The sequence below is a fragment of the Vitis riparia genome, chromosome 6 (assembly GCF_004353265.1).
Source record: "Vitis riparia cultivar Riparia Gloire de Montpellier isolate 1030 chromosome 6, EGFV_Vit.rip_1.0, whole genome shotgun sequence".
Lineage (NCBI taxonomy): Eukaryota > Viridiplantae > Streptophyta > Magnoliopsida > Vitales > Vitaceae > Vitis > Vitis riparia.
In genome coordinates, this window is record NC_048436.1 from 5,573,359 (window position 1) to 5,589,132 (window position 15,774).

The 15,774-nt window shown below is 44.8% G+C and overlaps 1 protein-coding gene across 1 annotated transcript; it reads right to left on the reverse strand.

Moving 5' to 3' along the window:
* Positions 1-14,246: 14,246 nt before the first annotated feature.
* LOC117916338 lies at positions 14,247-15,566 on the reverse strand. The gene is made up of 3 exons (XM_034832292.1): positions 14,865-15,566; positions 14,706-14,777; positions 14,247-14,645 (listed from the first exon to the last, which is right to left on the reverse strand). Exons 1-3 carry the CDS (start codon positions 15,564-15,566, stop codon positions 14,247-14,249), a joined length of 1,173 nt encoding a protein of 390 aa, XP_034688183.1.
* Between the last annotated feature and the right edge of the window lie 208 nt (positions 15,567-15,774).

Below are 15,774 nucleotides of genomic sequence, written 5' to 3' on the forward strand. Positions count from 1 at the left end.
TACTCAACCACTGATATGAATCCAACACTGAGTTGTTTCTGAATCTCCTCTTTCACCTGCAGACTCCAACGTGGATGTAATTGTCTCAATTTCTGCTTAACTGGTCTGGCATGTGGTAGGATAGGCAAGTGGTGCTGAACTATAGAGGGATCAAGACCAGGCATGTCCTCATAAGACCATGCAAAAACATCCAAGTATGCCCTGAGTAAATGAATAAGTCTATCTTTCTCATCTGTAGATAGGGGTGAACCAATCTTCAGCTCTCTAGGCTGATCATCTGTGCCAAAATCAACTGTCTCAACATCCCCTGTAGCAGGTGAAACTCTCTCATCCACGGGATCAAGGTCATGATCAGAAGAGTCCCTATCCGAATCGGGCCATGCAACCTCATCATTTATATCAAATATCTGTGAAGTGGGTGAGTGGGGTGCAGATATAGAGGTACTATCACAAGAGACAGGCGAATACTCAAAAATGCTCGAATCCATAAATGAAGCAATAGAAACATCGTCAGAGCGGGAGACAAATCCCGATAAAACATCAAAAGAAAGAGGTGGGTCCACAAGGTCGGACGCTCCCTCAACTGGGCTAACAATGCCCTTAAACAAACTACTATCATCCTCTAGAAGCTCTGGAACAGGAAGAGTCTGAGTCCCCTCAAAAACCTCAATGGTAGACACCCCAAACATATCAAATGCTGAAACAGGCTGAAGCTGAACAATGCTGGTAATCTGGCTCATGGTCATCATGTCCATCTCATCTCGGTACTCATCATGGGAAACAACTCCATCAATCATCTCAGTAGAATCAACCATCACCCCATCACCAGTGATCTCCTCTGGAAAGCATAGAGACAACATGCTAGCTCGATCTGGAGACGTGGGAGTGATCGTCAAAGGGAAAGAAGAGCCGGGAGCCCCATCACTCAACTGTAGCTGGTGAAATAGATGCTGAAGATCGGTCTCTCTATCTGTATGTACCACACTATCAATCTCCTCTAGACGGGGTCGAGTCTCTGATCCTCTGACAAAGTAGTCAGCCAAACTCATCCTATAGGGTCGAATAGGATAATCAAATGGTGTGCGGGATAAACGGGCTCTCACCCTCTTCTTGCGCAGCCGCGCCATGTGACGATAATCGGCCTCAGTAGGGATGAATCCAAGTCCAAATGTCGTATCATGGTCAATGGCAGCTATGAACTCGCTTGGTCCCTGCTGACGTCGTCCTAAACCCATGCCAGGTAGGAAGGTCATACCCCTCATCATATCAAGGACCACTACACTACTATGCTGATCAAATGACATAGCCACGAAGTCTCTACAAAAATCCTCAATCTCGAGAGTCTGTATCTCGTCAAAAGTAAACCCAGTCAGAAGTAGGTCGTCCTCACTGTGACTGATTTGAAGTACTGGCTCAGAAGCAGCAAATATATCCCTGGTAGAGTGCACTGTGATGACCTGCCCATCATGAATAAACTTCACCTTCTGATGAAGGGAAGAAGGAATAGCTCCAGCTACATGAATCCATGGTCGGCCTAGTAGCAGGTTAAAGGATGTAGGAATCCTCAAAACCTGGAACAAAGTGGAAAATGTGGCTGGACCAATTTGCAAATCAATCATCAAGGTACCCATAACCTCCCTCTTAGTGCTATCATACGCCCTGACTGTCTGAGTAGAAGGACCAAAATCTGAAGGCGCAAAACCAAGGGCTATAGCAGTGGCTAAAGGGCAAACATTCAGGGCTGAGCCGTTGTCCAGTAGGACAGACGGGACTCTACGGCCTGAACATCCAACTGTGATGTATAGAGGGCGCACGTGGTCTAAACCATCAGGTGGCAAGTCATCGTCTGAAAATACAATGCAAGTGGCCCTGCCAGCCGTCATCATATGAATCAATCCCTCTGGAGTGGTGGTAGTCTCTACTCTGATCTGACTCAAGGCTCGAATCAAAGCATCTCTATGAGTACTGGATGATGCTAATAAACTCCAGATGAAATGCGAGCCTGAGTGCTCTGTAGCTGTCTCAAAACCTCATCATCCTCTTTCCTAATCTCCTCATGAGAGGCTGTACCCTCAAATGGTCTGACTGCTGGTGGTGGTAGCTGAGCTATCCTCCCACTACGAGTCACAATTTGTATCTCTCCCCCTGCTGAATCATCATCCTCCGGCCATAAAGTGAATGGGACAAAAGTATCCTGATATCCAATGATCAAGGGCGTGGGATGAGTCAACTGGAATGGTGCCTCGTCTGGGATCAAACAGAATGGTGTAGGGGCCTGAGAACTCAATGAAACCCCATCAATCTCATAACTGTCATGCAAAACAATCGGCTCGGGTAATCCATCATCCCAACTCAACATATGTATACTGTCATCCTCTATAAGGTCTATGTGATGAATATCTCCTGAAGATGGAGACATTGCGTGTGTAGAATGAGCAGGAAGAGGGTTCGTAGTCACACTTGGCTGCCCCAAGTTGACCAAACCCTGGTCTATCAAGTCCTGAATAGCATGTCTCAAAGCAGTGCAATGGTCCGTGTCATGCCCCGGTCCCTGATGGTAGGAACAATGTAAGTCCATCCTAAAGCGAGGTGGTATGGGTTGGGGTAAAGGCCTGGATACTAATGGAGTCAATAATCCACCCTCTGCGAGCTTCTGAAAAGCTCGACTCAAAGGCATACCCAACTGAGCAAACTGACGTGGTGGCCTCTGCACATAAGTAGTGGTCTGTGGAGCTCGGGGTCGAGTATATGGGGCAGGAGGCCTCTCTGCGACGTGTGCAGCAAAAACAGGCTGTGAGTCCAGATGCAGATAAGTAGGAGTCATAGGTCTGGAAGGAGTAGGTGGTCTGTAATGCGCATGAGGTGAAGGTGGATAGTAGTACTCAGGAGTCTGCCCAACTGTCTGATAACGTCTAAAAGGTCTCATCCCTGCTGAACTGATAGCACCAACATCTCCTGATCTCTGTCCTCCTAAAGGCCTCTTCCCCTTAGAATCAGTGGGGGAAGACTCAGACCATAATCCTCTAGCAATGCCCTCTTCTATACCATACAAAGCCTGTACCAAAGATCCAAAATCCGTATGGGGAAATCCCATCAAGTGTCTAGCAAATCTAGGCTGCAAGCTCCTCATGATCATGCTAATCTGATCTCTCTCTGAAGGACGATCTATAATCTGTGAAATCTTCTCCCTCCAACGGGAGATAAATGAAGTGACTGACTCCTCTGGCCTCTGTCTCAAAGCCTCCAACTCTCTCCTCGAAACATCAATGACAGTGTTAAATGCAAACTGTCTCAAAAACTCCTGGGCTAAGTCATCCCAAGTCCTACGGCGTGATACCTCCAATGAAGCGAACCAACGCTGTGCAGCACCACTCAATGACATGGGGAAAAGCATAACCATCTGGGCCTCATCCAGTCTATGGGCCCTCATAACTGTACTATAGAGTCTCAAATGAATGCGAGGGCATCCTATGCCTGTGTATCTCTCAATCTCAGGCATCCTGAACTTGGCCGGTAGACTGGCCACTGGTGCTCCATCAAAATCCTCCCAAGTAATAGCTCCCTCTGAAGCCCTCATCTGTCTCAACTTCTGCTCAAGTTTATCCATACGAGCATGTGGGTCCTCTGAGATCGGAGTAAGCACTATGGCAGGAGGTGGTGCAACCTCAGTCTGACTATGCAGAGTAAAAGGTATAGTCTGTGGTGCTGGCTGACTGTGCGGAGGCGGTGGTGGTACTGTGGTATCAAACTGGATATCCTCCTGAACTGGGACCTGTCGGGCCTGCTGCCCATCTATCCTCTGGCCAAGGCTAGCTATAGCCTCCTGGATCGAAGCCATGGCCGCGGCAAACTAGTCAACGGTAACTATCTGAGAATCCATATCCCCCTGATCTGATCTCTGGTGTAACTGGTCTGATGCTCTGGTCAATCTACCTCCAACTCTAATCCACGAAGGCAAATCCAGACTGGTCACGATAAACTCTCCTACAAATATGGAAACACTAAATAAGGTGCAATCCGAAAGTGACTCTGTATGAATCAACTGACAAATACATAGAAGAATAGCCCAAATATACTCAGTCTGATACCCTCTTCTGATTACACCAAAAGAGACTACGGAAGGGATAACCAATCCCGATCGTGACCAAGGCAGCTCTGAAGGTCCACAGATGCACCCACGTGTAGGAATGAAATCTTAATTGGATCTAGGCTAGCCTACAAGGTTGAGGTGGCTCTATAGGATAAAATGGGTGGGTCAAAGGATCCCTAGCAGAAGCGATCGTACCCTCCGGCGGTACGCAACCCTTTGCACGCCTCCAAGGAGACGGGGTGCTTCCATGCAAGGTGGTCATTACCTCCACACATGCACTTCCTCGCGTTCCCAGGGAGTTTCTTAAAGGTGAAGGTTCTCCCATCTCTCAACACTCAGGGATAATCTAAAGTGCACAATGAAGGATGTGGGTGCATCCGAAAATCCTAAGATCTAAAGTGAGATAGTAAACAAAGACAAGCAATCATACGAACATGCAAGAGAAAGGGTTGTCATGCAACAAGCAGTCATGCGAAGCAAATAAATATCAAACAATCAAAGTCCTATCTAGCATATGTGAGAGTGAATCATGCTAAAGTGAGCAAAACAATCAAGTGATCACATCAAACAGTCATGCGAAGCAAATAAACATCTAACAAACAAAGTCCTATCCAACATATGTGAGAGTGAATCATGCTAAAGTGAACAAACAGTTAAGTGATCACATCAAACAGTCATGCGAAGCAAATAAATATTCTAACAAACAAAGTCCTATCTAACATATGTGAGAGTGAATCATGCTAAAGTGAGCAAAACAATCAAGTGAGTAAAACAATCAAGCGATATCCAAGACAATCATACATGTTAAGATAGCAAAACCAAACAAGCAAGCAAATCGAATCACCTTGCCTAAAAAAAGAGGTACCCGCTAATCGACCAATTAAACGCCACATTTTCCTTAAATAGTGTTCAAGCTTGATCCTCAAAATCCCCAGTAGAGTCGCCAATTTGTGGACCCGCATTTTTCACGTGCGTCCCCACTTGATCGGCGAGACTCGCTTTTTTATTTGTGAAAAATTAATTTTTGGAAAAAAGTTGGAGTCGCCACTTATTTTATTTTTATTTAAAAGGGAAAATAAAACAAGAAAGAAAAACCCTAAAATGTGACTCCATAATTTTTGGAAAAAGCACGTCTTTGAAAAAAACCGAGTCTTGGTCCGGGGATCAGGTTACTTATTGGGAAGGTACCTCTAGGAGGTAGCACCCCTCTAAGCCCTAAAAAGGTCTCTACTGACTAAGTTGAGGGAAACGTGGCAATTAATCGGTTAGTTATGGATACCCAAGTAGGCTAGGTGATTTTGAAAAATAGCATGCTTAGCAGGAAAACCAATCACTATCATGAAGAAGATTTAGGGTACGTACCTGGACTGCTTCTTAAGTGCTATCACAAGACATCAAAGTTCCACCCACTGCAATAACTTAAACAATTAAACCACAAGCAACATTTTTTTTTATTCAAATGAAAACGTGCTGGACCCAATAAACCATTCAACCTAATATAATAATCTAAACTGAAATGAAACCAGATTTATATATATATATATATATATTTTTTTTTCAAAGCAACCCAATGTAGAAAACAAATCAACTTACCAACGGCTAGGTGCGTAGGTTGCTTGTTTCTCCAAATGACAGCCATGTGAATGTATCTCCTTTACGTGGAGATATGTGTTGAATCTTCCTTCAAAGAAGTGGTGCGGCTGGTTCTCAATGCGTGGTGCGGCTATGGTGAGTTCCTCTTCAACTTGCAGCCGTGTGGGTACTCTCTGGAAAATTGCCTTCCTCCCTCTGGAATAAAAAATTTCCTTTTTCTTTCTTTATTTCAGCCAAAAATCATATTTCTCCCTCTGTGGCTCTCTCCCTATGATGATAAGATCAACAGAGAATGGCAACAAGGTTGCTTCCATGAGAATCATCAGTTGTAGCGTGAACTCCATTTTTCTAACAGAATCGAAAATTAAACTCCCAGAATTTCTCCCCTGTTTCCCGAGGTTGATAGTGTGGGATAGATCCGAATTTCAATGGTGCATATTCCAGATTTCTGTAGTTCACTCGAAGATCCTCGGAATCAACTATCCAATATTTGAGTGAGATTGTTGCATACTTCCTCTCGTATTGACACTTCCCGTCATTCCTCAACGTACTCCCAAATACAAAAGCAAGGGTTCGAACACCGTGCGGGAAAAGAATATAGATAAAAAAAATAAAAAAAAATTGAAGTAAAACTTGGAGAAGGAAGTGGCAGAAGGTGTTGATCAATAAACATGGATAGCCCCCATTTCAGATATTAATCCATGGGCTAAAAACAGAGGGAAAAATGCAGAATATGATTTAAATGAAGAACAGAATATGATCACATTCTGGCATGGAGTTATATGCTTCCGAAGACATCAATGACATCCAAAACCAAAACAAGGCAAACAAGCAAGCATCCAATCTCAACAAAACAAATTGTGGCCCTTTTCGTCCACACAAAATCAACAAAACCATTAAATATTCACGTGGAAAAATCAAATATAGGTCGGAATTCTAAAAGCAACGAGGTGCATACCTGGACAGCCTTGGTTGCAATTGCTCTTTTCGTTTCCTCTGTTCTTTTCCCCGACAAATTTTCAGAATCCCTCCCAATCATCCAATGCGTCTTCTCTAATGCGTCCTCTCACCAAAAAAGAATCTCCTTTCCTGCTATCTTCCTTCTTCTCCCTCCTAAAACTCCAATACGTGCTACCACTTTTTCTTTTCCTTTTCTCACATATATATATCATCCCTCAAGACCTAAATTTGTTTCCAAAAAAGAAAATTCTCCTCTTTCCTTTCTCCTTCTCTTCTTTTTTTTTTAAATCTTCCAATCAAAAGCAATCTTCCCAATTTCAAATTCCCCTCCAAAACCTTCCAAGGAGAGTCCCACCTTCTTTAAACTCCAATGGTAAGTTTCCTTGCAAAAAAAACATGAAATTCCTGAAGTTAAATAAATTGAATGAATAAATAAGCAAGTAAATAAATTAGGAAACGGTAAAAAATAAATCAATAAATAAACAAAAATAAATAATAAATAAATAAATAAGTTAAGGAAAATAATATAAAGAGGAAGATAACCAATAAAAAGTGAATGATAATCATAAAACTAAAACTAAAAATAAAATAAAAATAAACCAATAAACAAAAGTCGAGCCCAAAAGCCATGTAACCATGCAAGTCATACTAGTCACACTAAAAATGTCCAAATGGGCCAAGTGTGCCTAAACGGGCCTATGATGAGACTAAGTGGGCCTAGGGTGGTGCCTAATGGGCCAAGCGTATCTAAAAGTTATCCTAAAAAAAAATAAAAAAAGCCTAAGTCTAAGTTAGGGCTGCCAAGGGTCACAATAAGGGATCAAATAATCCCTCAACCAAAGTCTCCAAGGTGACTCAGAAAAAGGTAAGTGGTGAGTAGTACTGGGCCACCCAGGAACTACTGTGGAGCACTGAAAACGAACTTAAAGACATGTGTTAAAGGGACAAAATTGAGGGTCTACACAATGACCGATCGATATATGTGCGGTCCCAGAAACACAAACTGACATGACAAGGAGATGGCTGATCGATATAGGTGCGGGCCCGACTCGAACTGATAAGATGATGACCGATCGATATAGGTGTGGTCCTAGAAACACAAACTGACATGACAAGGAGATGGTCGATCGATATAGGTGCGACCCCGACTCAAACTGACACGATAATGACCGATCGATATAGGTGCGGTCCCAGAAACACAAACTGACATGACAAGGAGATGGCTGATCGATATAGGTGCGACCTCGACTCAAACTAACACGATAATGACCGATCGATATAGGTGCGGTCCCAGAAACTGAATTGTCATGACAAGGAGATGACCGATCGATATAGGTGCGACCCCGACTCAAACTGAACTGACATGATGGAGATGGTCGATCGATATAGGTGCGGCCCCGACTCAAACTGACACGATAATGACAGATCGATATATGTGCGGTCCCAGAAACCGAACTGACATGACAAGGAGATGGTTGATCGATATAGGTGCGGCCCCGACTCAAACTGACACGATAATGACCGATCGATATAGGTGCGGTCCCAGAAACTGAACTGTCATGACAAGGAGATGGTCGATCGATATAGGTGCGACCCCGACTCAAACTGACACGATAATGACCGATCAATATAGGTGCGGTCCGGAAACTGAACTATCATGACAATGAGATGGCCGATCGATATAGGTGCGGCCCCGACTCAAACTGACACGATAATGACCGATCGATATAGGTGCGGTCCTGGAAACTGAACTGTCATGACAATGAGATGGTCGATCGATATAGGTGCGGCCCCGACTCAGACTGACACGACGAATGACCGATTGATATAGGTGCGGTCCCAACTCGAACTGAAACTGATAGGAAGATGGTCGATCGATATAGGTGCGGCCCCGACTCAAACTGACACGATAATGACCGATCGATATAGGTGCGGTCCCAGAAACTGAACTGTCATGACAAGGAGATGGCCGATCGATATAGGTGCGACCCTGACTCAAACTGACACAATAATGACCGATCGATATAGGTGCGGTCCCAGAAACACAAACTGACATGACTAGGAGATGGCCGATCGATATAGGTGCGGCCCTGACTCAAACTGACACGATAATGACCGATCGATATAGGTGCGGTCCCAGAAACTGAACTGTCATGACAAGGAGATGGCCGATCGATATAGGTGCGGCCCTGACTCAAACTGACACGATAATGACCGATCGATATAGGTGCGGTCCCGACTCAAACTGACACGATAATGACCGATTGATATAGGTGCGGTCCCAGAAACACAAACTGACATGACTAGGAGATGGCCGATCGATATAGGTGCGGCCCCGACTCAAACTGACACGATAATGACCGATCGATATAGGTGCGGTCCCAGAAACACAAACTGACATGACTAGGAGATGGCCGATCGATATAGGTGCGGCCCCGACTCAAACTGACACGATAATGACCGATCGATATAGGTGCGGTCCCAGAAACACAAACTAACATGACTAGGAGATGGCCGATCGATATAGGTGCGGCCCTGACTCAAACTGACACGATAATGACCGATCGATATAGGTGCGGTCCCAGAAACACAAACTGACATGACAATGACCGATCGATATAGGTGTGGTCCCAGAAACTGAACTGTCATGATAAGGAGATGGCCGATCGATATAGGTGCGACCCTGACTCAAACTGACACAATAATGACCGATCGATATAGGTGCGGTCCCAGAAACACAAACTAACATGACTAGGAGATGGCCGATCGATATAGGTGCGGCCCTGACTCAAACTGACACGATAATGATCGATCGATATAGGTGCGGTCCCAGAAACTGAACTGTCATGACAAGGAGATGGCCGATCGATATAGGTGCGGCCCTGACTCAAACTGACACGATAATGACCGATCGATATAGGTGCGGCCCCGACTCAAACTGACACGATAATGACCGATCGATATAGGTGCGGTCCCAGAAACACAAACTGAGATGACTAGGAGATGGCCGATCGATATAGGTGCGGCCCCGACTCAAACTGATACGATAATGACCGATCGATATAGGTGCGGTCCCAGAAACACAAACTGACATGACAAGGAGATGGCCGATCGATATAGGTGCGGCCCCGACTCAAACTGACACGATAATGACCGATCGATATAGGTGCGGTCCCAAAAACACAAACTGACATGACTAGGAGATGGCCGATCGATATAGGTGCGGCCTCGACTCAAATTGACACGATAATGACCGATCGATATAGGTGCGGTCCCAGAAACTGAACTGTCATGACAATGAGATGGCCGATCGATATAGGTGCGGCCCCGACTCAGACTGACACGACGAATGATCGATTGATATAGGTGCGATCCCAGAAACTGAACTGACATGACAATGAGATGGCTGATCGATATAGGTGCGGCCTCGACTCAAACTCAAACTGATAAGATGATGACCGATCGATATAGGTGCGGCCCAAAAACTAAATTGACATGATGGTGATCTGATCAAGTGGCCCAAAGCCAAAGGATATCTAGGATAACGATGCAAGCAAATTCGGAAGGAGGGGATATGCCCTAGTATGACAACTCATGAGGATCGACAGCTAGGTCAAAAGATAGTGAAGCCCCTAAAAGGTCTGACGATCCCAAGGAATGGGGTATGCACCAGTATGCAACTCAAGGGAGTCAACAACTAGATCAAAAAGTGAATGAAACCTATGGAAGGTCCGATGTTCCTAGGGAAGAGGGATATGCCCCAATATGCAATGATGAACAGACAGAGATACAAAATGCTTCAAAACTACTGTACTATGAAATATGCTCATCCATCATGTAATGAAAATGTCCAACCTCAGATGGGTAGTGCCAAACAGGACCATGTGTCACGACACCATGCTGACAAAACAAAACTAACTGATGAATAACAACAATAATGATGACCAGTGCCCAAAACGAAAAGAGCAAGCAAATCAAGACTCAACATGCCAACTATCAAAATGAAAGCATCGTCACTAATAAGTCAACAATCTGTCAGGCCCTGCTATCATGGAAGATGCTGAACCGAAAGTCCAAAAGAATGTATGAAAACACAACCAAGGTGATCGAGGACTGATCTACGTCTCCTCCTAATCGAGATAGGGGTGAGGTCATGTGTCACGGTGGGATGTGTAGGATAAAATAAGGTGATGATCAGACTTTGGTATGATAGAAGGCATGAAAGCATCCAGGGTGAAATGTCTGAGTACGAGATGAAAGGTATGTATCCGAGATCGTCCAAGTATTCTGAGAAGACTAAACCCAAGATATCAAGAGCTCCATAATCCATCGAAAAGTAGTAATCACAAACAGGAAGTCAAATCTCGATGTCAAAACATCCAACTAGGCGGCCATGGCCCAGTATGCAATGAGGTCAACATGAAATAGTCCAATGATCTCCATATCACTCGCCGGATACTCCAATGTCAAGAACCAATCTGATCTCCCTCCAAAAGATGGATATGCCCCAGTGTACAGGATCTGATAGGGTGACTATGCTCCAATGAAAAATGCTCTCCATCCCGGCTATGCCCCAGTGTAAAGTAGTGTATCCGAGTCAACAAATCAATCAACCCCTACTCCTGGTGCCAAAACGGAAACATCTCAACGTAATCCATATGAATCAGAATCCCCAGACTCCATGAGTATGAATGTGGTGGCTATGCCCCAGTATAAACCAACTGAAGTGACTATGCTCCAATGAACAATCAAAGTCCATCACCAATGAGAGGGTCATGCCTCAAAGTAAATCGTCATCTCAAAAATCAACTATCAATAAGTGGAACGTGTCCCAATGCAGAGCATCGAGTAGAGTGACTGTATCTCCAATAAAAGCGCTCTCTGAAATGGCTATGCCCTAGTGTAGGGTCATCCAATAACTCGTGATCCATCATAATCCAAGTGAAGAAGCAAACTGACTATGCCTCAATGCAAAGCATCATCCTGAAAGAAAACGTCCTCGATGAGCGGGGTATGCCCTGGTGTAGATAATGTTGCCTCTGAAAATCCATCACTGATAAGAGGGGTATGCCCCAGTGTAAATCATCATCTCAACTCCCCATCCATCATGCCCCGAGAAATAATCTCTGACCAAGCTCGAGTATTGCCCACGTGTGAGCTGTCAAACACAATGTGAAGTAATGGCCTCAGGGTGGTCTTCAGACACGGGACGTAATGTAGGCTAAGGTAATAGGGTGAAAGAATGAAAGGAAACTAGGCTCAAAGATCCCAATGATATAATCCCCCATACCCCTCATGCATGAGATGCGATGCGTAGAAAATGTCATGAGTTCCAGACCTAGGGGTCCCCACATGAAAAGTGATGATAAATGAATGGTCACATCGAATGAACAAGTATGATGTGTGGATGCTGGACCCAAGTCAAACATCAAGCAGGATGAGGAAAGAAAGAAATCAGATGAGGTAGAGTGGAATGGAGGAACAAAACAAAGATACAAGAAAACAAAGAGGTAAAAAAAATGAGTGATGGTCAACCTGCATCAAAGCATAGAAAGTAGTCACATCCGAAATAGATGGAATGATGGATAGAGCAAAGATCCAGAGATACTAAAGAAAAGGTCGCTCGCCTCTCTCACAAAAATCGAATGGATGACTCATACTCTCACCCAAAATATACCAAGATAGAATCTCAGAAATAAGCTCTCATACGAACTCTCTCTAACACATAAACTGAATGAAGCAAACTGGCACGTCCATACACATGCCTAATGAAGAATGATATAATGAATAATACGCTTTTTTTTTTTTTTTTTTACACATACTTTGATCAATAATGAATGAACTCCCACGAAAATACATACCCAAATGATCAAACCCTCTCCACATACGAATGTAACATGAATCCTCACCAACAAGACAACCTCTCAAAATAACATCTCTGAACCATTGCCCATGGGGTGAATGATAGGAAAGAATGTGACAATCCTCCATGCAGTGACGTGTGAGAAACCACCATTCAAGGTGAAACAAGATAATGTCGAGTAATCAATGATGAGAGAAAAGACGGAACGAACATCACAAATAGTGATATGTGATGTCGGAAAAAGTGATGAGATGATGTCAAAGAGGAAAATATCACAATGAAGAGTGATGAATGAGGCCTGAATATGTATGTCAGGTCTGGAATTTATGACGTATCCAATCATAGCATGCAAGCACTATAGGGTCCCCAACCCGGTGTAATAGGTAAATGAGGTGATGAAAGAAAAGACTATGTACTCGTGTGAGGCTCAAAGGGCTAGCAACGGGTAACTCTATATGTGAGGGTGATAAAGTAAATAAGCTCATGAAATGATGGCCACCCATCATTTGACCAAAACCTCGAACATCGTGCTTTCGAGATCTCACATGGCCAATACTAAAGACTGGCATCCATCCAACATAGTCATGGCGACTCCTCTGAAATCGTGCGAAAGCTCCCACTGATGCTCTATGACAACCATCAATGTACTCTGAAAATCAACTCACTCTATCATCACAAGCCACTCACCATCATCTCATAAAATCACCATGTCTAATCATCCCGACTCTCTGAAGTCATGTGCAATGACTCAAATCTGGATGCTCCATGATAACCCCTCTATCTCAACAATATCATCAAATAGTCAAACCACCCTCTCATCATGATCCATCTATCATCATGCAAAACTCACCTCAAGTCTAACCATCTCGGACTCTACCTGGTTAGATCAAGGAAATAATGGAAAGGAAAGACAATGGTACTGTAGCATGATAAGGTGAACAAAGGTAGTAAAGTCGTGTAATGGTACCAAGGGGTGGTGTCATGTCAGGCTCAAAATGGGTAGGTCGCCAAGTCCATAGAGCCAGGGTATGGATATGGATATGGTACTGCTCTGAACGGAAGGTGAAATGGGTCACAATCTCAAACCCCCTAGGTCGATCTCCTGATCTTAGGTAAATAGGCTCAATATCCTCCATGATAGGTCAGGCCAAAGTGATCATGATGTATAAGTGAAAATCTATCTCAAATCAAAAGCATAGCACACATCAACGCAAGATATGCAAAACATACTCATTAGAAAAGAGAATAACACATACTCAAAGTAAAAAAGATCATATCACTAAATGAACCAAACGAGTACATCATGTGTGAAGCGATAGAGGACTACAAAAGACTAGACTCTCAACATGAACTACAAACGATGACTCTGAACCAAACTGGACTCGACAAAGCGACTCTGATGAGCTAGACACTGGACCCGACAGAACGGGAACGACTCTGATGACGACCAGAAATCAAAATGAAAGGTGCTCTGAGCTAAATCGCTGCAAAATGATGTGCCCATGCCGGCTGACCCAAGTCCTCAACCTGGAAGATCCCAAAACACCATATGCCATCAGTACCCTCAATATCCAAATCAATCTACTGATGACCAGGAGGAGGAGGAATTGCATGTGTAGAATGTGTAGGCAGGGGATTGGTGGTCACACTTGGCCTAGCCAAGTCAACCACCCCTGAATCGATCAAATCTTGTATCGCATGATGGAGTGCTGAACAACGCTCAGTATCGTGCCCTGGAATCTAATGATACAAGCAGTGCTCATTTGAACGGAAATGAGGAGGAATAGGATGGGGCAAAGGCCTCGACACCAAAGGAACAATCACTCCAGCGTCCCAGAGCTTCTCAAAAGCTCTAGTCAAAGTCATGTCCAACGGAGTGAACTGTCTCGCAGGTCTCTGTACATATGGTCTAGGCAGTGGGTGAGTAGCGGCTCTCGGATGTGGTGGTCGCGGCTGCATGCTAGTCTGAGCAATGTAAGGCTCCTGAGCATAATCCAGCTGATACTGATACTGTGGAAGAGAGAAAGGAGCTTTGATTGGAGAAGGTTTGTAAGGCGAGTGATGTGCGGGCCTCCGATACTGATAACTAATAGCGCCAACCTCTCCAGATCTACCAAATGATCCAATCGGCTTCTTCCCCTTACTGTCAGGGGAAGGAGTAACATCCGTCCATAATCCTCAAGCGATGGCCTCCTCAACACTGAAAGCTGCCTGAACCAGACTCTTGAGGTCCTGAAATAGGACGCCCACAAGACGTCTCGCGAACCTCAGCTGTAGGTTCCGAAGAACCATATCAATCTGATCCTGCTCCTTAGGCCGGTCTATCATACCAGCCACCTTTGCCCTCCAACGAGTGACAAAGGAAGAAATAGACTCGTCTGGCCTCTGCCTGGTGGCCTCCAACTCTTGTCTAGATACGTCAATATCAGCACTGAAAGCAAACTGAGTCAGGAACTCATGAGCCACATCCCCCCAGGTGCGGAGTCTCGAAGGCTCAACCGAAGCAAACCACCTCTGAGCTGCTCCACTAAGTGACATAGGAAAGAGGGCCACCAACTGCGCATCATCGATACCATGTGCCCCCATGACCGTGCTGAACAATCTCAAGTGGATCTTGGGACAACCAATCCTACTGTAACGCTCGATGTCCGGCATGCGAAACTTGGCGGGCAAGCTAGCCGCCGGTATGCCGTCTTTGTCATCCCAAGTCAAACCTCCGTCCTGCAATCTGATCCATCTCATCATGGACTCAAGCCTCTCAACCTTGGCCTCCTGCTCGGCTAATCGAGTATCCTCGATAGTGGGAACCATGGGAGGTGGCACTGTGACAGTATGTGGTGGAATGGTCTCATAATGATCTGCCAGATGGAACGGAGTACCAAGTGAAACCCCAGGTGGACGAGTCTGTGCTGTCTGAGATGCATGAGGAATCGTCTCGTCAGTGACCATGCCAGCCGGATGAGGATCCTGGCGAGAACTCTCTATCTGATCCAAGCGTCTACTGACTCCGGCCATGAACTCCTGAAAGGAAGCAAGTGTGGAAGCTAGCTCGTCCGACATCTCAACTGAACTGTCTGAACTCGGATATGAATCTGCTCTGATCAATCGTCTTCCAACTCTCCCCAAGAATGTGACTCCAGACTTAAATGACTCTTAAACCGACTCCCTACAATGCAAACAAAACGGATGAAGGACACGAGATAAAACTCTAAAATACGACAATACAACATGCAAGCACATGGTCCTGAGATGGCAATCCGAAATCTGG